The sequence below is a fragment of the Mus musculus genome, chromosome 9 (assembly GCF_000001635.26).
Source record: "Mus musculus strain C57BL/6J chromosome 9, GRCm38.p6 C57BL/6J".
NCBI lineage: Eukaryota > Metazoa > Chordata > Mammalia > Rodentia > Muridae > Mus > Mus musculus.
Window position 1 is genome coordinate 88548020 of NC_000075.6, and position 26524 is coordinate 88574543.

Genomic DNA, 26524 nt, shown 5'->3' on the forward strand with positions numbered 1-26524 from the left:
GGCTCATGGGTAATGTAGTCCCTAACATACAAGGCCCTCCCACACAGGAGCAGGTAAACAGCTCTGACATTTGGCTGGTAGGCATCTCTGTGTCCTGCGCTCTCTTGGCAGCTACCGCATAGAAAGTCGCATCCAGGCTCTGTGCTGACGCCTTTGCTCAGGCTGTGCGTTTCTTGCAGGGTTTCTGAAGGCGGGTGGGAAAGACGAAAAGAGGAGAGTGGTCTCGGAACCTTCGGGAAGCGGGACCCGTGCCTTCTACTTCAGTGGAAACAGAAACATAGGTGGGTCTTGGAGGAGGGACTGAGTCGCAGTTCGAGGGCGGACCGCAGCGGCTCAGGGGAAGGTGACTGTGAGACCCATCGTTCCCAGTCGGAACAGTCGGCCTGAACAGGGCTTTAATGGTTGCTTTATCCGAAGACTGCGCTAGGAGTATTTGGATCTGTGATTCCATCAGTCCAAAAGGGCCAACACGGACGCTCTGCCAAGGAGGTGAGAGCCCAAGATGGCGACTTGGGGGTGAGGGCGGTTCATGTCTGTGGATTGTCAGGGCCGGGAAGCCTCCTGTGTGAGCTCACATTCCAGTAAAGAATCTTGCTACCTGCTTGGCATCCATTTTTTGGGAGAGTTGGGGTGGAGAAAGATCGTTAATCTGAGACCGGATTACAAAACTGGGAATTTTCACACGACCCAGAAATCCCAAACTGCGAGCCTGGGAAAATTGTAAGTTGATACCACGGTGCTGGAGCCGGAAGGGGGAGGTCTGTGACCCACACATCTGTAAGAAAGAGGGTGGTTTTTATCCCAATGAATTGGCCTGAAATTCCTAGAGAAATTCTCCCGTAGTGACTGTACCCTTATGTGTATTGGCAATTGTATTCGTCAGTTTTCCTGTCTTTATGAAGTGATGTTTTTGGCACTTGAGGTTTGAGCTCTTAGAACAGTGGTTCTCCACATGTGGATTCTCAACCTGAAAGGGTTGGGGGTGGGTGGGTAGTGTCAAACGGCCCTTTCACAGGGGTTGACTATCACATAGATATCCTGCATATCAGAAGTTTACATTAGGATTCATAACATTGAGCAAAATTACTAATAATCTAATAATCATTAAAAATAATGTTATGGCTGAGGGTCACCACAGCATGAGGAACTGTAGTAAAGAGTTGCAGCATTAGGAAGGTTGAGAAACACTGTCTGAGGCTTTGTTTAGTTTCTGAAAATGTCTAGTACCAGAGATAAGAGGTTATCTCAGAAGATTCTAGTATTGTTATAGGAACATTTTCCTGGGAACAAAGTGGGGAGGTTTCATGTTCTGAAGAGGGTGTGCAACTGTAGCAATCCCATCCCCCTAGTGAGGAGGAAGACCATTAATAACAGACCAGGAGGCCCTGGGTCCTGGTAGGGAATTTACACCTGGTCCAAGCCTTTGACTGCTTCACTGAACTCCATAGAACGGCAGGCCCCTGTGATACAGGCTCCTTTGACGATCCCCGTACTGGGATCAACTGGGTCTGCCTACATTTTCATGGTAGAGATTGCATTATTGCAAGTTACCTACCGATACATCATCATATGCTAACCTTTCAGAACAGGACAGGAGCCAGTCTGGACTATCAGGTTTACCTTAGTGCTCACTCCATGTTGGTGGCCAGCACAGGGAAGGTCTGCTGGGCTATGAGTGAATGCATTTGCCCTTTAGACTAGAACACTGTATTGAGTATACTGCAATAGAGAAACAGGCTGGGAAGCACCAGTGTGCCACATGGCTCAATAGGCTAATGAGCTGTGGGGGAGGGCAGAGACAGGATATAATTGTTCCGTTAGACGGAGGTTTTTTTTTTTTTTTCCTTAAGTTTTAATTTATTCTCATATATTACACCCCAGTGGTAGATTCCTCTCCCTCCTCTTCTCCCAACCCTACCCACTCCCTTCCATTCCTCCTCCATTTCCCTTCAGAGGAGGACTGGCCTCCTAGAGATACCAACCAAACATGGCATATCAAGTTGCAATAAGACTAGGCACCTCTCTTATTAAGGCTGGGCAAGGCAACCCAGTAAGAGGAAAAGGGTTTCCAAAGCCGGCAAAAGTGTTAGAGCCAGCCCCCAAGCTCACTGTTAGGAGTCCCACAAGAAGACCAAGCTACAAATCCATAAAATAAGTGCTGAGTGGCCCGGCATGGTGGCGCACACCTTTAATTCCAGCAGTCGGGAGGCAGAGGCAGCTAGATTTCTGAGTTCGAGGCCAGCCTGGTCAACAAAGTGAGTTCCAGGACAGCCAGGGATACACAGAGAAACCCTGTCTCCAAAAAACCAAAAAAAAAAAAAAAAGTGCTCAGTGCCCAGGTCAGACCCATGCAGGCTCCCTGATTGTAGGATTAGTCTCTGTGAGCCCCTGTGAATCCAGATTAGTTGATTCTGTAGGTTTTCTTGTAGTGTCCTTGTCTCCTCTGGTACCTATAATCCTTCTTCTCTGTCTTCTGCAGATTTCACTCAACTTCACCTAATATTTGGCTATAGGTCTCTGCATCAGTTTCCAAGGAAACCTCATTTACTATGAGCAGAATATCATTAGGAAGCATTTTATTTATTTATTGGCCAAGCGCGTTTGGTTCTATCCTAGGTCTCTGGGCTGTCTGGCTTCTGGTTCCTGGCACTCCAGGCAGTGTCGGGTATGGGCTTAGAGGGAGTTTCTTTGTGTATATTTCTCTGGGATGTAATACCTGCTATTAGGATCAGTCCATATGAGTCAGTGTGCAGCTTAGGGAGTTAAGCAAGGGCTAGCTATGAATGTAATTTCTAGCTGTGTAATGGCCATGCAAACACTCACAGTTGTGTGAAGATTTGCTAATGTGGACCTGCTCCACTGCGAGCAAGATCTATTACGAATTGCCTTTCCTCCACAGCTAGTGCATTTGAGCAGAGGCAGAGTGAAGGTGAAATTCTTAGATTTGCATGGCCTAAGCAATTACTGATCCCATTGCTTAGAACAAAATTTGGGCAAAGCTACCCTTCTTCAGATGCAGTCAACACATGGGTGGTAGTTAGGGGCTAGATCTTCACGAGGTTGTGGCTGGCTTTCTTCCACCAGCTACGTTGAAAAAGATAGGCCAGGTCCTGGAAAGTATTTATTGAATCTGAAAGTTGTGATCTAGCTTACACCTGACTAAATCAGTGGTCAGTAAATTTATTTTTCCCTTCCTCTTCCCTCACTGTTTCCAGCATGTGAGCTCCTTTTTAAATTAATTAATTGATTAAAATTAATTAATTAATTTTGTGTGTGAGCATATTGTCTGCGTGTATGTCTGTTTACCATGTGCATGCCTGGTGCCCGAAGAGAACAGGGCATTAGAACATGTAGATCTAGAGCTATAGGCTGTTGTGAACGGCTATGTGGGTTCTGGCAACTGAACCCTGGTCCTCTGGAAGGACAGCTGTTCTGTTAACTGCTGAGTATCTCTGTCGCCTCGTGTGAGCTTTTTCAGAAGAACACTGTTAACAGAATTATCATGTGGAAACAGGTGATTGTTCCTCTGTCTTGGCAGTTGATTTGGTGGTTTACACAAGTACTTCAGCTTCATTAGAAAGAAGAAGAAATTGCTCCCAAGGAATTAAGAGACTTGCCAAGGGGCTGGAGAGATGGCTCAGTGGTTAAGAGCATCGACTGCTCTTTCAAAGGTCCTGAGTTCAAATCCCAGCAACCACATGGTGGCTCACAACCATCCATAATGACGCCCTCTTCTGGTGCAACTGAAGACAGCTACAGTGTACTTATCATATAATAAGAAATAAATCCCCCCCCCCCCCCCAAAAAAAAAAAGAGACTTGCCAAGGGTGATATGACATGTAGGTGCCAGGGACATACTTGCTTTGTATAGTTAAGAAAAATCAGTGTTTGTTTATTTTCTAATACTGACTTCTGGTTACCATGGAATGTCTTCAGGTTTGTGTGGTTTTATGTTTTGTGTTGAAGCCCAGCATCTGAGTGTGATCTGCAAATGCTTTCCCAAAGATGAAGGTGCCCAAGTTTTAAACACTTTCCAAACACCTTGTCCTGAGTATCCTCTGGTTGTCATCAATACATTCTGTACATGTGTAACCTTAAAGGTATGAAATGGACATACATGTCTTACTTAATGCTAGCATTCTGTCAAACAAAATTCATAAGGCAGGGATGAAAATAATAGGAGTCTATCCCTGTTGTAAAATGAAGAAATCAGATTGCACCAAACTTGTTCTCTAAACCTGTATGTGCAAACCTATATGACTTCAGCTATCTCTCCCGTGGCTTTCAAACTGTGCGCATCTAGTTACAGAATACTTCTTATTGTATTTGTCATGCTTGGATACCATTTCCCATTCCCCAATATGTTAAAATAATACAATTCTAAATCATTAAATGTATCATCCTTGCCAGGCAGTGGTGGCACACATTTTTAATCCCAGGACTCAGGAAGTAGGGTCAGGCAGAGCTCTTAAGTTCCAGGATCGCATGGTCTACAGAGTGAGTTCCAGGATAGTGAGGGCTACATAGAGAAACTTTGCCTCAAAACATAAAACCAAAACTAAAGGCATCAGCCTTTCTTGTACAGCAAGTCAACAAAAATAGTGCTTTAAAGATCAAGTTTTGTTTTCTCACATTCCTGTAGATCAGTATCTGGACTGGTCTCAGCTGGGAAATGACTGTATTTTCCTGCCTTCAGTGTCAGATGAAGTTGATGTCATCAGTGCTTTGAGGCTGCTAAGTTCTGGGTGTTCAGTCCCACATCCAGTGGCTCCTGCTGAGTCTTCTCAAGGCTCTATTTCCATCAAGCTAGCACCAAGGTTCGTTACAACATAGCTGTGTCCGGTAAGTAAATGCCAGTCAAGAAACTCTTTTCAGCCGGGTGTGGTGGCGCACGTCTTTAATCCCAGCTCTCAGGAGGCAGAGGCAGGCGGATTTCTGAGTTCGAGGCCAGCCTGGTCTACAAAATGAGTTCCAGGACAGCCAGGGCTATACAGAGAAACCCTGTTTCGAAAAACAAAACAAAACAAAAAAAAACCCAACTCTTTTCAACTCTTTTCAATTTTAGGTTGTCTTCACATTTGCCTAGTTCCTCTTGGTCAAATGAATCAAATGGCAACCCCCATCTTATTCTTGGGAACTAAACAAGGGTTTGGATACATGGAGATGCCCCATTTGAAAACATTACTGTAACGGTGCCCTATATGAAGTGTGTATTAGCCGGGCGCGGTGGCGCACGCCTGTAGTCCCAGCTACTCGGGAGGCTGAGACAGGAGGATCGCTTGAGTCCAGGAGTTCTGGGCTGTAGTGCGCTATGCCGATCAGGTGTCCGCACTAAGTTCGGCATCAATATGGTGACTTCTCAGGAGTGGGGAACCACCAGGTTGCCTAAGGAGGGGTGGACCGGCCCAGGTCGGAAATGTGCATTACTTAAATTTTTTTCCTGTATAAGCATGGGCAAAACCCAAAATCTTTAAATCTGCATATTTCCCATGAAAATGAATTGTATAAAAGAAGCAGTAATGTAGAGGAAGTGCCCATATCGAGCCCTTTGGATGGATTAATAGAATATTAAATTTTAGTGTTAATGGTGGGAAAATATAATGACTCTGTTTTTTTAAAAAAGATTTATTTATTTTATTTACTATTTTATGTAGCTGTACAGATAGTTGTGAGCCTTCATGTGGTTGTTGGGAATTGAATTTTTAGGACCTCTGCTCACTCTGGTCAACCCCTCTCGCTCTGGTCAGCCCTGCTGGCTCCTGCCTAAAGATTTCTTTATTATTATAAATAAGTACACTGTAGCTGACTTCAGACGATCAGAAGAGGGTGTCAGATTTCATTACGAGTGGTTGTAAGCAACCATGTGGTTGCTGGAATTTGAACTCAGGACCTTTGGAAGAGCAGTCAGTATTCTTAACAGCTGAGCCATCTTGCCAGTCTGACTCTAGTTTTAATTACTATCTTTAAGAGGGAATGTTAATTGTTACCCAATTGCTTATTAATTATAGATGAATGTATTCATTAACTGAGTCATGAGTAATGACCGTGAATATGTGAATATGGTTCATTGTCAATGTGTCTTTGTTGGACTGCTTTGTAGATGGGTCTACTTTGTTCCTTTATTTTTTTAAATTTATTTATTTTATTTTTAAGTGCATTGGTGTTTTGCCTGCATATGTGTCTGTGTGAGGGTGCCAGATCTTCATGAACTAGAGTTACAAATAGTTGTGAGCTACCTTATGGGTGTTGGGAATTGAACCTGGGTCCTTTGGAAGAGCAGCCAGTGCTCTTTATCATTGAGCTCTCTCTCCAGCCCCCAGGGACTGTTTTCTTACATTTTTTTTCTTCTTCTTCAGCTAATTGCACAGTGTTTTGAGTGGAGAATCTAGGACCAAGCCATGAATATCCTCTCACTCTCATGATTATACGATTCTCCTTCTTTCGAGTGTATCCCAGTATCCTCTGCGTGTTTCCAGGGGCAAAACCAAAACCAAGCAACTTACAAACATCATGAATGAATATGTGGTGAGTTATTTATTCCCCAGTTTACTATCTGTTGTTATTTTATTTGTATTCATAGTCTGACCATCAGTAAGACCTGCCTAAATTTACAGAGAGAATTAAACTTTAAATCCTATTAGTAGTAATTTAGCAACATTTAGTAAATCATAGTTTTCCTTATTGCTACAGATCATTAATATTTCTCCCATGTTTAAAATATCTTTGGCCACAGTCATTTCCACCATGATGCTTTGCCCCTTACGGAGCTGTTTGAAATCATGATTAAGTTGATTCTTAGTACCTGTTAACCCCGCCCTCCATACACATCCAGTGCGTAGTGAAGAGGCTGCAGGTACATCCGTGGTAGGCACTTGTAGAAGGCAAGGTGCGGGGGTGGGGTGGGGGGGCGGGGGGCGGCGAGGCGTGCCCTGTGCACACTGATTTACTCCCATTAGGCACCTATGCCAGTTCTTTGTTAGAAGCCTAGTCCAGGTCCGTGCTTCATGTATCTTCATTCTGCCTTCTGGCTCTTGCAAGTTTCTCAGTTGATATTCTCTTTCTCTAGCAAATACCTAAGTTTGCAATTGGCTATCTTCTTTCACTTATGTCAGCCGAATACTCAGAGGCCTCCGTTCCATTTAGTCTGTGTGTTCGTGCACGTTGGGACTCCAGCCAAGGGTCTGAACGCATTAAGCGTTCATTCCCTTATTACTGACTACGTCCTGTACTGTCCCCATTTCTGCCTCCTCCTTCTTCCTGTGCTTTCTTTTTTCTGACTGTGGCCTTTATTCTAGGAAACGATGCCCAAGTAAATTCTTTAAAAAGTACAATTTGGGGCTGGAGAGATGGCTCAGCGGTTAAGAGCACTGACTGCTCTTCCGAAGGTCCTGAGTTCAAATCCCAGCAACCACATGGTGGCTCACAACCATCCATAATGAGATCTGATGCCCTCTTCTAGGTGTCTGAAGACAGCTACAATGTACTTAGATATAATAATAAAGAAATCTTAAGGAAAAAAAAAAAAGTACAATTTGCCGGGCGTTGGTGGCGCACGCCTTTAATCCCATCGCTTGGGAGGCAGAGGCAGGCGAATTTCTGAGTTCGAGGCCAGCCTGGTCTACAAAGTGAGTGCCAGGACAGCCAGGGCTATACAGAGAAACCCTGTCTTGAAAAAACCAAAAAAAAAAAAAAAAAAAAAAACCAAAAAAAGAAAAAAAGAAGTACATATTTAGAGGTTACACAGAAGTCTCCCACATTAGCTGCCTTGTTTCACGGAGTCTAACTAGGTCTGTCCCACTCACTTTCTTCAGTGAGAAGGTCTTTGAGAGCTTGTGTCCTTTTACTAAACACTCAGTTGAATCCTTGCAGGGAAGCTGTTGTATTTCCAGCTCAGCAAATCCTGTTTATTTATTTTCCCTAATTGATACTTGAAATTTTAGCAACCTTTATGAATTTTAACTTCTGATTATAGAAAGCAAGCAGAGAGAAAGATTCAGAAAGGGCTAGAGAATATAATGCACAAGGATATGGCCGAATGATCTATTTCCTCTAACTGGTTGCAACTTCCTGAAGTTTCCATCACTTCTAAAAATAGTGCCACCAGGTTAGAATCAAGCATCTAATTCTTTTTTTTTTTTTTTGGGGGGGGGGGGGTTTGTTTTGTTTTGTTTTTTGAGACAGTGTTTCTCTGTATAGCCCTGGCTGTCCTGAAACTCACTTTGTAGACCAGGCTGGCCTTGAACTCAGAAATCCGCCTGCCTCTGCCTCTCAAGTGCTGGGATTAAAGGCGTGCTTCACCACCGCCCGGCTCAATGCTGTTCAAGTATCTAATTCTTGAATCTGAGGAGGATCTTTCATATTCAAACCATGTATCAGAACCATCCTGAAAATGTGACAACTTAAAATAGTTTATGACCTCTGGTTCCGTGTTAGGAATTCTTTGCTGGTTGGCTTCTCTACAGTGATCTTGCGGCTGGAGCAGGTTATTGAAAGCAGTGCTGGGGTGATAGCCAAGAGCACTCTAGGTTGGCTGGCAGGGCAGCTGCAGGAGGTTCCATGTGCCTAGGAAGGAGGGCTCTTTCTTAGGGATTTTCCATGTGCTTTACCAGCGTTGTCTCAGGATAGTTGGCTATCTAGTGTCTGGCTTCCTAATGGTGCTGTGTGACTTCTAGAAGCCTTGTCTGTGAGTTTCCCAGATGGTGGCTTTGCCATGTTTGCTCACTGACCAAACCATTAGTTAAGGGCAAAGCTTAAGCCCATTGTCCACCAAAGATGGGGGAATTGCCCAGGCGTTCTGGCCTACTTCCAGAAGTTGCTGTTTTGTTTGTCTCAAGCTCATTTCAGTGTTCTTCGTGAATACTTCCTTAGCTCAAAGGTTATTTCAAAGTATAATATTTAGTTTTTGAACATTGAGTCGATCCTTAACTCTTGCTTTGACATTGGTTTCTAATTTAAAGACTTTATATTCAAAGAATATGTGGGATTTTATTTTGGGGATTTGTGTTGATGATCAACATGATGGTTTGCTTCGATGATGATTCTGTTTCATCTTTTATAAGAAGGACAAGATTTTGTCATTAAGATCTGCCTTATTCCTTATGTCGTAGCCTGTGTCCCAATTTCTTTTGATTTCTGCCTGGGAATGGAACTCGGGTCCAGAATAGTTCTGACCCTTAACTGCTGAACAGAGCATGTGGGTTGTGCGAGTGTGTGCGAGTGTGTGTGTTTGTATGCTGTATTACTAGCTTTTAAATTTGAATTTCATTGATTTATTCTTTGAATCTTACCTTTTTCTTATTTTATTGTTGTAGTCAATTTGTTTTTGTTTGTGTTTTTTCTCTGCAAAGGTACAAATACAGTCAGCTTATTCTTCCTAGTTCTCCGGGCCATCAGCTCCCCTCTAGGATCAGTTTATGCTGTGTGCTACAATTTTTCAATCTTACTAATTTTTAAAAATTCAGTTCAAAATATTCCTTTTTAAGTGTGTGTGTGTGTGTGTGTGTGTGTTCAAGCACACATTCCTATGTGAGTACAAATCAGCTGAGCCATTATGCCAGATATCCAGTTCAAAATATTCTAAGACTTTTACTTATAAAGGTCTTTCCAATCCACGCCCTATCCAGGAGTAATTTGTTTAACCTTATCCCACATTGGAGAGCCTCTACCTGTGGAATATGAATTTCACAAGCATTTTCCAGGTTTTGTTTGTTGTGTGTGTTTTTTCCCTCTGTTATATCTGGAAACACCCCTGTGTCTTACTCTCTTTTATGTCTTCTGAGTACCCCACATCCTTTCTAGTTTTCCTAGGGGATGGCTGTTGAAATCCAGATCTGCTCAGTTCACATTCCTGTTGTGATGTGACTTCATTGCATTGCACTGCGATTTTGGAATTAGTATGTCTTACAATTAACAAACAAAAAGCAGTTACTTGTATGCAGCAAAGAAATATTGGAATATCAGAGTACCTGCTTTTAATTTGTAAGGAATACCAACAGACATTTAAAATTTCCTGTTGAAATTAGTCTAGAGATGTAAATACAGAATCATTCCCTACACAATAAGTTCCTGCAATTTAAAAAATATTTATTGATTTAAAATATAGGAGTACTCTCTTTGCATGTACATCTGCATGCCAGAAGACAGCATTAGCTCTTTTATAGATGGTTGTGAGCTGCCATGTGGATGCTGGGAATTGAACCGAGGACCTTGGGAAGAGCATGTCTTTGGCAGCTAGCTCCATTCCATTGGCTTGGTCTAGTAGGCTGGCTTTGCTGGTTGGGGCTGAGCCACTCTTTGTCCTTTTGTGAGGGCTGAGCTGCAGGTCCCAGCTTGGATCTGAGCCTATTGGCCCTACCTCTGAATCCTGTGGGGCGTGCCTTAAGTTCTGGCTCCCCCTCAATATCTGCTGCTGAAAGGCCTCTCTGCCTGCTCTCTCTTACAGGGACTCATCTTCCTCCCTGGCTCGGGAACTGCATCTAGCTCTGGGAAGTGCTCGTTTCCTACCTTTGCACCTGAGACCTTTTTCTAATACCCGAATCTTTTGTCTAAACCTGGATTCTGTGCCTGACATTGGATGCTATTTGTAACCATGGGCTTTTCCATTCTTGTCCAGTTCTGGAAATAACTCTGAGACTTAATTATATTTGAATAAACAACACCTAGGCCATATGCTTGGGCATATTTCCCAATTAGTTCATAACTTAATTAACCCATTTATTCTATTCTATGAGTGCCACATGTCTGGTTACCTCTTCTCAGTGTCATGTGTCTGTCTCCTCAGAGTTTGGGTCAAATCTCTTCCCTGCTAGATTCTATCTCAGAGTTCCCTCTCCCTAATGGAACTCTCGTCTCTTATTTTCTGCCTCAGCTCATTGGCCAAACAGCTTTTTTATTGACAGGTGATGCTACCATACAGTACATGAGAGATTCTCTCTGCAATGTATAGGACCATTACTGCGGTGTGGGGTTGTTGTGTGATTGAGGCAGGGTTTTGAAAGAGAGTTGCACCATGCCAGATTAAGCAAAGGGTAGTCATTCTTTCAAAGGCTTCTGAGGGAAGGGGAATTCTTTTTCTTTTTTTTTGTTTTTTTTCTAGACAGAGGTTCTCTGTATAGCCCTGGCTGTCCTGGAACTTTTGTAGACCAGGCTGGCCTCAAACTCAGAAATCCACCAGCCTCTGCCTCCTAAGTGCTGGGATTAAAGGCACACACCACCACTGCCCGGCGGGAAGGGGAATCCTTGTAGGAAGCAGATTTGGTTAATATACGACTGTGCTGCATAACTGAGGTAGGAGAGTGGGACATATGTCATTCTTTCCTCCGGAAAGATTCTTCCCAGCCCCAGTGCTCCCAGAAATAAGACTCAGACTCAAAATCCCGCTGGGTGTGGTGGTGGTGCAAACCTTTAATCCCAGCACTCAGGAGGCAGAGGCAGGCAGTTCAAGGCCAGCCTGGTCTACAAAGTGAGTTCCAGGACAGCCAGGGCTACACAGAGAAACCCCATCTCAAAAAGACAAAAAAAAAAAAAAAAAATTCCCTTGGCCGTATAGCTAGGGTCAACTCTGACGAGATCATAACCTGGATAACCCAATTATTTTAACATACATTCTGCCACCTGGCTGGTTAGCTGTGCTCAGGTACCATGTATCCATCTCCTCATATCTTCCTAGGCCAATCTTATCTGACTCTATCCCAGAATTCCTTCTGCCTCTCAGGTGTCCCATCTCCCATTTTCTGCCTAAGCTATAGGCCATAAGCTTTTTAATTGAAAGGTGATACATTCATACAATACACAATATCTTCTCTACAATTCCCCCTTTTAGTCCAGTAAGAGGGTTTTTTCCTTTCAAACATAAATTGAAAACAGTTATAACAATTATGAGACAATTATGGAAACTATTATGTAGGATTTATATTCATAATTTTCTACCTATTTTCTGTTATCTATCCTATCTTGGTGTATTCAAAGTTTTGTGCCTAGCTCAAATTTTATCCTAATTTGCATTACCAGCCTAAAACATCCTTTTAGACCTACAACATCCTTTTTTTTTTTTTTTTTGAGACAGGGTTTCTCTGTGTAGCCATGGCTGTCCTGGAACTCACTGTGTAGACCAGGCTGGCCTCGAACTCAGAAATCCGCCTGCCTCTGCCTCTCAAGTGCTGGGATTAAAGGCATGTGCCACCACACCCGGTCCTACAACATCTTCTTTAATCAAGCTTAATTGTGAGACTCTATAGTCTTCAAACCCATCAGAGACCTGAGAAGGAATAAAAATTTACTTCCTAAGTATACAGGAAGGGCAGGGACATAGCTTCCCCAAAATTATAGAAATGACAGTCACCAATATTGTCTCTACAACTTTGGAGCATCCATCTTCAACCTTTTGGCTCAGTATATCTGACAGACTTTATGTGAAGCAGGAACTATGAATGACTTGGCTTACTCTGTCTTAGCAAAGTTTGACAGTTGGCTTTCCCGTGTCCCTTTGTCCTTTCTGGGCAGCATTTGCCTGGAGTTGACGCATGGGCATTTTCTTTGCCCAGTGGCCAGCTTGACACAACTGAATCAGCTCCATGTGGAGGTTGTTGATATTCCTCACGCTATGTGACATTGAATGGGGGCACTGTCAGGAGCAGACCTGTCATATAGTCAAAAGATCTTTTAATAATGAAATAATTTTATATGCCATATTCTGTGGATATCTGAGGTTTTTGAAGACCAACTATCCACTTATAGTATATCTGAAGTGATAAACATTGTTTATTCTTAGCTATTTACTGAGTATACTTGAAAACATCTTATTGTAATGAACTAGACTAGTATTTAATATAACCATGAATTTGACTATCTTAACCATCCCTAATAGTTTGTAACTTTAGTTTTGATCATCCCTAACAGTTTGTAATCGCAGCTTTCAAGAGGATTAGAACTTTACATTGCATCTTTAAGAACTATATAAGTACAATACCTCGAATAAACATTAAGAACATATACACATTATGGATATCAAAGTAACCTTAAATTTATATCAGTATAAAATAACCCATGCCAATGTATCCAAAACACCGTTACTTTTGTATCAATATACACAATTCTGTACCAATGTCAGATTATGACTATAAATGGGTTTTTTTCTTGGTTTAAGAGTAGATTGAGCTGGGCGTGGTGGCACATGCCTTTAATCCCAGCACTCAGGAGGCAGAGGCAGGCGGATTTCTGAGTTCAAGGCCAGCCTGGTCTACAGAGTGAGTTCCAGGACAGCCAGGGCTACACAGAGAAACCCTGTCTCGAAAAACAAAACAAAAAAAAAACCCAAAAAAACCAAAACAACAAAAAAAAAGAGTGGAGTCAATAATCTACCCTTATATATATAACTATTTTAAAGATTTATTTATTGATTTTATGTATATGAGTCTACCATTGCTCTCTCCAGACACTCCAGAAGAGAGCATCAGATCCCATACAGATGGTTATGAGCTACCATGTGGTTGCTGGGAATTGAACTCAGGACCCCTGGAAGAGCAGTTGGTGCTTTTAACCACTGAGCCATCTCTCCAGCCCTCTTACTTCTTTTCTTTTTTTTTTTTTAAGATTTATTTATTTATTATATGTAAGTACACTGTAGCTGTAGTCTTCAGATACTCCAGAAGAGGGCATCAGATCTCATTACGGATGGTTGTGAGCCACCATGTGAAAGAAAGATGAAATTTCAAGACCCGTAAGTCATATAAAGTACTCAGAAATTGCTGGTTGTTTTTGAGCCTAGAGGCTGAGAACAAAGAAAAGCAAACCCAGGCATTCCTGGGAACAGCTTGACCATAAGATAAAGAGGAATGTGAGGACATAACAGGGCTATCTGAACTGAGTCAACAACTCATAGAACCCTGACACCCTGACCTGCTGATGTTTGAATAAGCCAATTGTGTGTTGCTATGCTGAATTTCCCACCCCTAAGCCCTTTTTTACCCCATAAAAACCCCCTAGCTTTCGAGCCTCGGGGTCAAATCCACTGTCTCCTGCGTGAGATATGTTTCGACCTGGAGCTCCATCATTAAACTACCTCGTGTGTTTACAGCAAGAAGGATTCTAGTGTTTCTTTGGGTGCGCTCTCTCTCTCCGGAGACTAGAGTGGGGGTCCCCGAAAGGGGGTCTTACACATGTCCTTGCTGGGATTTGAACTTAGGACCTTTGGAAGAGCAGTCAGTGCTTTTAACCACTGAGCCATCTCTCCAGTCCCATGTAGATCAACTCCTTTTTTTGTTTGTTTGTTTTTTGGGACAGGGTTTCTCTGTAAAGCCCTGGCTGTCCTGGAACTCCCTTTGTAGACCAGGCTGGCCTCGAACTTAGAAATCCGCCTGCCTCTGCCTCCCAAGTGCTGGGATTAAAGGCGTGGGCCACCACAACCGGCTCTTACTTTTTTTTTTTTTTTAAGATGTATTTATTTATTATATGTAAGTACACTGTAGCTGTCTTCAGACACTCCAGAAGAGGGAGTCAGATCTCCTTACGGATGGTTGTAAGCCACCATGTGGTTGCTGGGATATGAACTCAGGACCTTTAGAAGAGCAGTCAGGTGCTCTTACCCACTGAGCCATCTCACCAGCCCAGCTCTTACTTCTTATAATACTTATGTTCCCCTTTTTCTTTTTAACCCCCTTTCCCTTATGAGAGAGAGAGAGAGGGAGAGAAAGGAAAAAGAAATCCCTGAATCTAACCTTCCTATTTTGTCTCCTCCCTGTCCAAGACCATAATTATTTGTAACCATCTCCCTTTAAAAGACAACAAACATCTGACATCTATTGATCTATTGAATAGCAAAAATTCCTTTACCCTACTTCTTTGGAATGGGTGATAAAGTTCGTTTATAATTGTTCCCAGTTGATTTTAGATGTAGAATTTGTTTTGGGGGACCCAAGACAATTAAGAAAGCTAGCACTGGGCGTGGTGGCTCACGCCTTTAATCCCAGCAATCGGGAGGCAGAGGCAGGTGGATTTCTGAGTTTGAGGCCAGCCTGTTCTACAGAGTGAGTTCCAGGACAGCCAGGGCTACACACAGAGAAACCCTGTCTCAAAAAAAAAAAAAAAAAGCAAGCAAGCAAGCAAGCAAGCTAGCTGTAACATTTTGTTGTCCAGTCTCTGTATGCTGAGAAAGTGCAGGCTTAAATGGAGTCCCAATTAGAACAGTCTGAAAGGCTGGACCAAGTGAGATAGCTGTTCTGAAGTTGTTCCAGAAGCAAGTCTTTAGAGGAAACCAGTTTTGATGTAGTTGAGGTAGGCTCAGGCAGGGATGTGGAATAGCAAGTCTCAGCATCTCAGCATCCTTGAGGGTGAATCCTGTCAGGACTGTATTATTGGTTGTTTTTTTCTATGAACATAAAGCTTTTAGAGGTAATATATATTTCTATATTAATACAATGAATGCAATGTGCAAAGTACACAGATCAGTTAAAGATGCTTTTCTTTCTTTTTTTTGGGGGGGGGGTGGTGGTGGTGGTGGAGGGTTTCCAGACAGGGTTTCTCTGTATAGCCCTGGCTGTCCTGGGACTCACTTTGTAGACCAGGCTGGCCTTGAACTCAGAAATCCGCCTGCCTCTGCCTCCTGAGATTAAAGGTGTGTGCTACCAGGCCCGGCTAAAGATGATTTCCTGTTCCTTGTTTGAGCGGATAAAAGACAACTGTTTATGAGCTAGTTTGATCATATAACCAAACTGCAATATAAATCTTCATTCATGCCATATGAAAGGATGGAATGATAAGTCTTGAAGACTCTGTAGCCAATAAGATCCATTGACTATGTCTACCTGAAGTTCTCGCTAGAGACATTTTTATGTCTCAGCCAGTTTGAGGACTGACCCATGTAGAGGGATCAGGAAATCATGTTAGCAATTCTGTTTGATCTTCTTGATTTCTTTTTTCCTATCTGTAGTCAAGATCATCATGGGGTCTTCCTCTATCAAATCTGATTTTTTTTTATCAGTTTGGGTGGAATCCATAATTTCTCTTCTCCTGTATGAATGTATGCACAGCTCCTTCCCCAGAGTAAGACATTTCATGCTCTCCATTTTTAGGTTAATATATCGTTGAAATAAACAGGCTGATATAATTCAGTATTTTCCTATAATCCAGTGTCTTCAGTGGCCATTGTTTTTTGTTTATTAGCATTTAAGTTAATAAATTTCAAGTTAATAAAGCAGTTTGCAATCTATCTTTGGAATTTTTTGATACTCCTCTCTGTTTATTAAGCATTTCTTTTAAAGTACAATTGGACCTTTCAAAGTCTATTTGTTCTGTAGGATTGTTGGTATACCTCTAATATGCTTTACATATTAATATGTAAATTTTAAAAAACTTTATTAGTGACATATATTGGAGCATTGCCAGTTTTAATTTGTATAGGTATACCCATAATTGCCATAACTTCTAATAAATGCATAATGACAGAATCAGCTCACTTGTTGAATAAACAGTGACCAAGCCCGCTCAGTCAGTCAACAGGTTCTCCAGCACAGGAGTGAGGATTAAAAAGAAAAAAGGCAGACAACATTGTAGTGTGATCCCAGTCAATTCTGAGACTGAAGGCAAATTTTTATTTTCCAATCCACTTTTATTTTGGGGGGGGGCGGGTTTCGAGACAGGGTTTCTCTGTGTAGCCCTGGCTATCCTGGAACTCACTCTGTAGACCAGGCTGGCCTCAAACTCAGAAATCCGCCTGCCTCTGTCTCCCAAGTGCTGGGATTAAAGGCGTGCGCTACCACGCCCTGCCCAATCCACTTTTTATACTATTTTAATTAATGCAAGTATTTTGGGCAAGCAGTACAATAAGGAACTATCAAAGCAGCAAGTCCCGAAATTACTCCAGTTGTTAAAAAGGGCTTGTCATAATGGCCGAAATACTTGAGCCCACTTCCTTGGCCAAGCCTAGAATCTTGCCTGAAGCCTAGTTCTTCTGTTCCACCCTAAGACTAAAATTCTTGCCTTACCCTACTTCTCTATTACAGCCTAAAGTTAGATTCTTGCCTAAACTTTCTTTCTTATTATGCCCTAATGTCAGATTCCTGCCTGAGCTTACTTCCTTGTCATGGCCAATGTCAGATTCCTGCCAAGCTGTACCCCAGAAGGCATTCCACAAAACAGAGAAGTCAATTTGGAATCATCCTGAATAAGTTCAGCAGTTTCTATATGCCCCAAAACTCTTTGGCATATTTAGAGTTAGTTACTATATTAAGAGATTATTGAAATGTAATTATACCATAAGTATTTCATATAATTCTGATTTTATCCTGATTCATAAGGACTTTTAACCACCTTACTTCTATCTTCTGACTTCTGTCTTGCCTTTCCTGGTTTATTTGCATCAGTGTAAGATGTAGACACTCGAGAAATTAGAATTCTTTTTATTATACAAGGGAAAACTCCAATTAGTTCTTTTTATAAATTAAAACCACTTGCTTTTTGAATATTTGTTATTAATTTCTTTCAAAAGTTACTGTAAGCTCTTTGCCAATGTTCATCTTGTGCCAGAGTGAGGCAGTCTCAGCCTTAGTAAAGGTACCACAGCATAGTAGCACAGTCTCAGCTGGATCCATCCCAGCTAGTTGACAACGTCACATTTATCCCATTAGAATCAATTCAGAAACCTTTTCTATATAGGTTTTTAACTTTTTACTGTTTGTGTACTAAAAATATCCATTCTAAGATTAAAATCTTCCATCTGCTTAAGAATTTCTGTAGGAGAACGAGTAGAAGGAAGGATAACTAAGATGCAGGCGATCTCTGCATATGATCTAGATGTGTATTCTATAGTTTCTTCTCTATCAGAGCCAACTCTTTTTCTGCCTCAGCTGATAATTTTCTTGGGCTGTTTAAGTCTTTATCACTTTGTAAGATATGAAATAAAATACTTTCAGTTTCCAAATACAAACAGATAAGACTTTTTCAATTTAACTCTGACCTAATATTTTTCATAATTGTTTCATAATTGTTCCTGCTGTATGTTGTTTATTATTCTAACAAAAGAGCCTTTTATTAGACAAAAGGGAAAATGTAGGCATAATGTTTCTGAACACTGTGTAAAGTTTACTCTTGTGTTATTCAAGTGCAGATTTCTCTGCCCTCATATCTTGTTTCAATCATGACACAGCATAGAAATGCTTATACCAAAAATCTCCTGTGTCAAGTTTCTGTAAACAATTCTTACCATTTATTCTCTGCCTGAAAATAAATGATGATCACCCAGTGGCTGCACAGAATAGAGAATAGTGGGACATCAGCTATTGAGGTGCAGATTTAAAGAAATATGACTTCTGTGTGATTATTGAGAAATAGTATAAGGTAAAGAAATACAGCCACTGGATTAATTCACAGCTGATATAATTCATTTACACAAGAGAGTGGGAATTCTTTTTTTTTTTTTTTCTTTTTGATTTTTTTGAGACAGGGTTTCTCTGTAGTTCCCACTGTCCTGGAACTCACTCTGTAGACCAGGCTGGCCTCGAACTCAGAAATTTGCCTGCCTCTGCCTCCCTAGTGCTGGGATTAAAGGCTTGCGCCACCACACCCTGTGAGAGTGGGAATTCTTATTGCACAACCCATACAACATGACAGTAGTCAGGCTGCCTCCAACTCTTAGGAGGCAGAGTGAGGCGTGGGTATGTTCATGTTCACCTGCAGCCCTATCTGAGTAAGGCCTGGTTACCCCAGTGGTCTCAGTTCTCTTACACCAACAGTGAAGGTTTTAATTATAATATTATCAGGCAGTACATTAATCAATCAATGACATCAGGATGGGTTTTTAAAAAATTTTTTTCTGGGCTGGAGAGATGACTCAGCGATTAAGAGCAATGACTGCTCTTCTGAAGTTCACAAGTTCAAATCCCAGCAACCACATGATGGTTCACAACCATCCGTAATGAGATCTGATGCCCTCTTCTGGTGCGTCTGAAGACAGCTACAGTGTACTTACATATAATAAATAAATAAATCTTTAAAAGATTTTTTTCTACTATGCAAGCAAGGTATATTATAATGCAAAATACACATGAGAGCCTTCCACAAAAAAAAAAAAAAAAAAAAAAGCTGGTCTTCAGTTTCCCTTTTACAAGCCTAGAGTAAATTGATTGAGGAGAAATGTGCTGTTACAGGAGTTGGTGTCTTTTGAGGACGTCACTGTGAAGTTCACCTGGGAGGAGTGGCAGAATCTCAACGACGCTCAGAAGATGCTGTACAGGAGTGTGATGCTGGAGACATATAATAGCCTGCTGTCACTGGGTCAGTATCAGGAGCAAGCACCAACCCTGCAGGAAATATATGGGCCCTTGTAAGGTTGAGAGCTAAGGTTTTAGGCCACGAATTGTATGACTGTTCACTGCTCTCTAGGGAAAGGTGCACATTTGCACTTTAGTTACATAGATCCTAAAACCTGGTTTTATCTTTCTCCAAAGAACATTTAAGCAAAATTTTTCCAAGTCCTATATTATTTTCTATTAACAGGGCAATGCATCCCTAAACCTGAGTTGATCTTTAAATTGGAACAGGGAGAGGAGCCATGGACAGCAGAAGAACCTGCAAACAAGACTCTGCCAGGTTGGTTGTCAGTACATGCGGATGGGGAGACTATGTGCAACAAAGGTTGGCCATATCATCAGTTTATCCCCAAGTTCCATATTTGAGGGCTCAAACATGTTTGTTATATAGTCTGTAAGAATTCTCTTACATGTGTTCCTGCATTTCAGTTTGATGAAATAGTTCTTTTGTTTTGTTTTGGGTTTTTTTTTTTTTAATTTTTTTCGAGACAGGGTTTCTCTGTATAGCTGTGGCTATCCTGGAACTCACTTTGTATACCAGGCTGGCCTCAAACTCAAAATCCACCTGCCTCTGCCTCTGGAGTGCTGGGATTAAAGGCATGTACCACCACGCCTGGCAATTTGATAAAATATTTCTTAGACTCTCCCACCAAATCCCCATTAGCTTACTTCTGTAATTTGATGTTTTTTTCCTGGTACTTCTTTGTTTCATAGTTTCAATTGCTTTTTGTACTCTAGGCTCATGGGGATTTTTTTCAGATATATTTCATGTGCTTGCTTTTGTTTTAGCACATTCTAATGAGGCAGATTTCAAGTGCTGGTTCTTGTATATTTATATAAATAAAAATGTAAAAGTAATGTCCTCATAAAACTGGAAAGCTTCTGTAAGGCAAAGGGCATAGTCTATAAGACAAATTGGCAACCTACTGATTGGGGAAAAAAACCGTCACTAACCCCATATCTGACAGAGGGCTAATATCCAAAATATATAAAGAACTCAGGAAGTTAATCACCAAAAAACCAAACAACCCAATCAAAAAACAGGGTATAGCACTAAAATGAAAGCCGGGCATGGTGGCACACGCCTTTAATCCCAGCACTTGGGAGGCAGAGGCAGGCAGATTTCTGAGTTTGAGGCTAGCCTGGTCTACAAAGTGAGTTCCAGGACAGCCAGGGCTACACAGAAAAACCCTGTCTCAAAAAACCAAACCAAAAACAAAAAACCCAACCCCCCCCCCCTGCCCCCAAATTCATAGAAACTACTTTTGTTTGTTTGTATGCTTGTCTTTTTAGTATTCTGCAGTGTGGATGGCATAATTGAGACCAACCAGAAGAGTCGAGAGAGACATTTGTGGCAAGTTACTGCCAGTGGCCACAATAGAGAAACTGAGCAAGCACGTGGACCAGAAGACACTTTTTATTTATACTCCATGAATATTTCAAATTTTGTTGTAAATAATAGAAACTGTTCAGGAGTGAAGCCTGAGGAGTTGAATGGATACCTGAATAGATGTCACCCTTTGGAGACTCATGAATTGTGTATTGTAGAGCGATATAATGACTGTTGTGTAGCAGGGAAATCTGTCAGATGCCCTGAGCAGTTGGGTCAGTGTTCTAAGATTGAAACTGGACAGCAGGATTTCGAATATATCAGAGAAAGGAAAGATACAAAGGAGGGAAAACTATTGAAAAAAATTACTCCATCTAAGAGACTTCAAGTGGGACTGACTTCTTGTAAGCATAGTGAGTGTGAGCCACTTTCTGTTCAGTCAGATGTCATGGCTAATGTAGGGAAGGCAACTTTTAGTAAGAAGTATAACCTCACTAAACACCAAGCAACAAACTCAGGGAGAAAATCTTGTAAATGCCTTGAAAGTAAGAAAACCTTTCCCAGTGAATTAGACATTATAGAACATCAGAGGACACATAACCAGAAAAAAGACCATGTATGTATCCAGTGTGAGAAACCCTTTAGCACTAAATCTTCCCTTACTATTCATCAGAGAATTCACACAGGAGAAAAGCCCTATGGATGCAGTGAATGTAATAAAACCTTCAGACAAAAGTCAGCTCTCATTGTACATGAGAGGACTCACACTGGAGTGAAACCCTTCGAATGTTGTGAGTGTGGTAAAGCCTTCCAACATAAGTGGTATCTCAAAACGCACCAGAGAACTCATACTGGGGAGAAACCGTATGCGTGTATAGAATGTGGAAAAGCCTTTCTAAAGAAGTCATACCTCAAAATGCATCAGGGAACTCACAAGAGTGATAAACCATATGAATGTGAGAAATGTGGAAAAACCTTCCATAACAGGTCATACTTCAACATGCATCACAGAACTCACACGGGTGAGAAGCCCTATGCATGCAGTGAGTGTGGAAAAGCCTTTTACCAAAAGTCAGACCTCAGGAGGCATCAGAGGATACATAACAGTGAGAAATTACATGAATGTAAAGAATGTGGAAAAGCCTTTCAAAATAAGTCATACCTCAAAACTCACCAGAAAGTTCACACAGGTGAGAAACCATATGAGTGTAAAGAGTGTGGGAAAGCCTTTCAAAACAAGTCATATCTCAACAAGCATCAGATAATTCACACAGGTGAAAAGCCCTATGAGTGCAATAAATGTGGGAAAACGTTTCAGTGGAAGTTAGTCCTCAGCAAGCATCACAGAACCCACACAGGTGAAAAGCCCTATGAATGCATTCAGTGTGGAAAAATGTTTGGCTACAAGTCGTCCCTCATTGTACATGAGTTGATTCATTCTGGGGAGAAACCTTATGAATGTAATGTTTGTAGAAAAACCTTTTCACAGAAGTCAAACCTAAGCCGGCATCAGAGAACTCACCGACATGGGGAGCTATGATAGGAACAGGTATGGATGCTCAGCAGCCAACTCACTGACTTGGGGAAGACAAGATGAAGTCAAGGACGGGTCTGCAGCCTGTGTTCCTCTTGGGGTGTCAGACACTGCTGCATACCAGGCTGGAAGCGTGAAAACAGTCCAGGAGGTGAAGGAGCTTGGTCTGGTTTGGAGTGAGTGACAGCGGGGCAGGAGAAGAGAGAGGTCTTCAGGAGTTGTAGTGTTATGGCTCCTTTAGGTGAAGGCCTTGTCTGAGGCGATCTTTAATGGAGAAGCTCGCTGAGATGATCTTAGCTTGTTTGTATTATGTTATTGGGGGTGGATAGGCTTTATTCTGGGTGAACAAGAGATGATGTCATTTTGGGGAAGGGTGTGAGAAACTCCAGGAAGGAAGGTCATTGGCTGACGGCTGAGGTTATTGAGGTGCCTCATCAGCATGGCAAGGTGTTCCAGGTGCTGTGCTGTGTGACTCACTGCCTACGGCCACATTAGTTACGGCTCATGATTACAAGCTCCAGAGTGGAGCATGGAGGCAGGGAGGGGGCAAGCCTACTCCTGCTGTCTCAGATCTCCCAGGTTCCCAGAGTTTGAGCATACTTCCACCTCACCAGTCTCATGCCCATCTACTGGCATGGTCCACCTGCCCTACATCCAGATAGACCTTTAAGCCTTAGAATGCATCAAGAATAACAAGCAAGAATCCACTCCAGGGGAGGGGCTGGAGAGATGGCTCAGCAGTTAAGAGCACTGTCTGCTCTTGCAGAGGTCCTGAGTTCAATTCCCAGCAACAAAAGAGGGTGTCTGATGCCCTCTTTTGGTGTGTCTGAAGACACTACAGTGTACTCACAAATAAATTTTTTTAAAAAAAGAATCCACTTCAGTTTGAGTAGTGTTCTTTGTATAAAACAAATGTCAAGTTACAAGAGAGAATCTACACAGGGTTAAGAAAGTTTAAGAATGTGTTGAATGGGCTGCTGAGATGGCTCAGCAGTTAAGAGCACTGACTGCTCTTCCGGAGGTCCTGAGTTCAAATCCCACCCACAATGAGATCTAAAGACAGCTACAGTGTACTTACATATAATAAATAAAATTAAAAAACAGAATGTGTTGAATGGCTGTGAAGGAAGTTTCCCTAGTACTTACACTTGAGAACTTATAAAAACACTCGCATAGGAATAAATTTTTATAAATGTAATAACTGAGGAAAAATGTCCTCCTAGAGGTCAAAACTTGGAGTGTAGCTAAGTATTTACATAGGGGGAAACATGAATGTAAAGAATATAAAAGTTTGGGGGCTGGAGAGATGGCTCAGAGGTTAAGAGCACCGACTGCTCTTCTGAAGTTCACAAGTTCAAATCCCAGCAACCACATGATGGTTCACAACCATCCGTAATGAGATCTGATGCCCTCTTCTGGTGCGTCTGAAGACAGCTACAGTGTACTTACATATAATAAATAAATAAATCTTTAAAAAAAAAGAATATAAAAGTTTGCCGGGCCATGGTGGTGCATGCCTTTAATCCCAGCACTCAGGAGGCAGAGGCAGGAGGATTTCTGAGTTTGAGGCCAACTTGGTCTACAAAGTGAGTTCCAGGACAGACAAGGCTACACAGAGAAACCCTGTCTCAAAAAAAAAAAAGTTTGACCCATGTTTTTTACTTAATAAATCTGAGATAACTCATTAGAGAGAAACTCAGTGAATGCCATGGATGTGGAAAATCCTTTTATGACAGGATTTAGAAAAATCTATGATATAATTAAAGTTGAAAATCATTTTGACATCATTCATGCCTTAATATACATGATAAAGTCCACAGTGGGTAAATGCTCTTCAAGAAATATAATCATTAAAAAAAAACTTTGGAGTCGGGCGGTGGTGGCACACACCTTTAATCCCAGCACTTGGGAGGCAGAGGCAGGCAGATTTCTGAGTTCGAGGCCAGCCTGGTCTACAAAGTGAGTTCCAGGACAGCCAGGGCTATACAGAGAAATCCTGTCTCGAAAAACCAAGAAAAAACCAAACCAAACCAAACCAAAAAAACCCTGTTTGGAAATCACTCCTTGTTAAATATGAGATCACCCTGTGAATGGAGTCTCTGTGAAAGGAGTCACAGGGGAAATGCTCCTGGAGAAGTTTACCTCAGAGACTAAAAGAAGTCTCGGTGTGGGTGAACATCATTCGAAACCTTTCACCCCAGAATTTATCCTGTTTACGAGTAATGCGGCATAAGGGAGGGAGTGGAGACTGAGGGAATGGCCAACCAGTAACCAGCCTAACTTGAGACCCATCCCATGGGCTAGCACCAATCCCTAACACTATTAATGATACTCTTAGGCTTGCTGACAGGAGTAAGTTATCCTCTGAGAGGCTCCACCCAGCAGCTGACTCAGATACAGACACCCACAGTCAAACAGAGGATGGAGCTTGGGGACTCCTATGGAAGAATAGGAGGAAGGATTGTGGGGGGCCGAAGGGGATAGGAATTCCACAGGAAGACCAACAGAGTTAACTAATCTGGGCCCTCGGGGCCCTCAGAGTCTGAACCATCAACCAAAGACCATACACAGGCTGGACCTAGACCTCCTTGCTTATACGTAGCAGATGAGCAGCTTGGTCTTCATGTGGGTCCCGAACACCTGGAGCAGGGGCAATCTCAAAAGCTGTAGCCTGTTCAGGATATGTTCTTCTAGTTGAGATGCCTTGTCTGACCTAGGTGAGAGAGGAAACACCCAGTTGTGCAGAGGCTTGAAGTGCCAGGGTTTGGGGATACACCCAGGGGGCCACTCACCCACTCAGAGAAGGGGATGAGGTGATGGGGGAAGGATTGTGGGAGGAAGTGACAGAGAGGGGGTGGTGAGTGGAAACCAATCATTGGCATATATCACAAAATGCACACAAAGAAATAATACTGGGTAGCAGAGTAATTATGTGGCCCCCAGAGACTATTTTCTTATCTCTGGAAATAGGTTACAACTTTCAGCCTCCACTCGTGGCTATTACGATTTAAATGAGCTCTGCTAGGAGACTCTGAACTCAAGTGATGAGTAGAACTAGACTTGGCAGTCTGAAAGATAGCAGGTAGTGGTTTTCAGGTTCTTTGTCAGGTCGGAGTGAAGTGCTCATGACCCGAAGGACATCTTTGTAAAAGTTGGTAGGAGAAAGTTACTGCAGGTTAAGAATTTTTTGATGAAAATGGATCTCTAACCTTTATCTCTGTGCCATGTATTTGGTGCATTAGTGAGAAATAAATATATAATGTTTAGTCTTCCCAGCTGTGATCTGTTCTCATTATATTACCAAGAACTCATTATTGGTCATTCGTTTTATGAATACAGAGAATCTTGCAGAGAGATGTGAGGAGCCCTTTATCAGCACATTCATACAGAAGCCTCCCCTGAGTCCCAGGTTAATTGTAGAAAATAAAATGTGGAAAAAAACACAGTGAATCATTTGGGGAATGCTTTTTTTTTTTTTTTTTTTTGGTTTTTCGAGACAGGGTTTTTCTTTATAGCCCTGGCTGTCCTGGAACTCACTTTGTAGACCAGGCTGGCCTTGAACTCAGAAATCCGCCTGCCTCTGCCTCCCGAGTGCTGGGATTAAAGGCGTGCACCACCACGCCCGGCTGAGAAATGCTTTTTATTATGTGAGTTTATCTCATTGAAAAATGTAGATGTCAAATGTTTTTATAGTATTTCCAGGGTTGTTTTTGTTTTTGTTTTTTGAGACAGGGTTTCTCTGTATAGCCCTGGCTGTCCTGGAACTCACTTTGTAGACCAGGCTGGCCTCAAACTCAGAAATCCTCCTGCCTCTGCCTCCTGAGTGCTGGGATCAAAGGTGTTCACCACCATGCATGGCATATTTCCAGTTTTATACAAAATTATAATACATAGAGACATACCAACTCATGCATTATACATATGGATAGAGGTACTGTTAAATTTAACTTTAACAACAAATATTTGAATATTTACCAGACATAAAACACATGGAGTAGCTGGGCTGTGGTGGCACACAACAACAACAACCAAAAAAACAAAACAAATAAACAAACAAACAAAAAAACCCCATGGAGTGATAATAGTCTGAGGATATGTGATGGCATTTTCTTTTTTAGGTTGAAAATCGAAGATCAGGTAGTTTCATCATTTTAGCTTCTTCTGTGGGCCTACTTGACTGTTTTAAACACATTAGAGGGTCAGAAGGGGATCAAGCTAAGTACAGAAAGACAAAAACATGCTTTGTGCTGCATTAAAAATAATACAAGAAGCTGGGTGTGGTGGCCCACGCCTTTAATCCCAGCACTCGGGAGGCAAGAGGCAGGTGGATTTCTGAGTTCGAGGCCAGCCTGGTCTACA

The 26524-nt window shown here is 42.0% G+C and overlaps 1 protein-coding gene across 9 annotated transcripts; it reads left to right on the plus strand.

The window, feature by feature from the left end:
* Positions 1–23067, plus strand: Zfp949 (zinc finger protein 949). Of its 9 annotated transcripts, none has more exons than XM_030244606.1 (7): positions 8–53; positions 180–489; positions 4643–4842; positions 6357–6525; positions 19140–19266; positions 19489–19581; positions 20595–22845. In XM_030244606.1, the coding sequence occupies exons 4-7, from the start codon at positions 6511–6513 to the stop codon at positions 22169–22171; spliced, it is 1812 nt and encodes a 603-aa protein (XP_030100466.1). In that variant the 5' UTR covers positions 8–53; positions 180–489; positions 4643–4842; positions 6357–6510; the 3' UTR covers positions 22172–22845. The 9 variants fall into 9 exon arrangements, with proteins under 9 accessions (NP_001136415.1, NP_001156533.1, XP_030100466.1 ...); XM_030244605.1 differs by having other exon boundaries at positions 10–77; XM_017313596.2 differs by having other exon boundaries at positions 10–77; positions 4697–4842.
* Positions 23068–26524: the final 3457 nt, after the last annotated feature.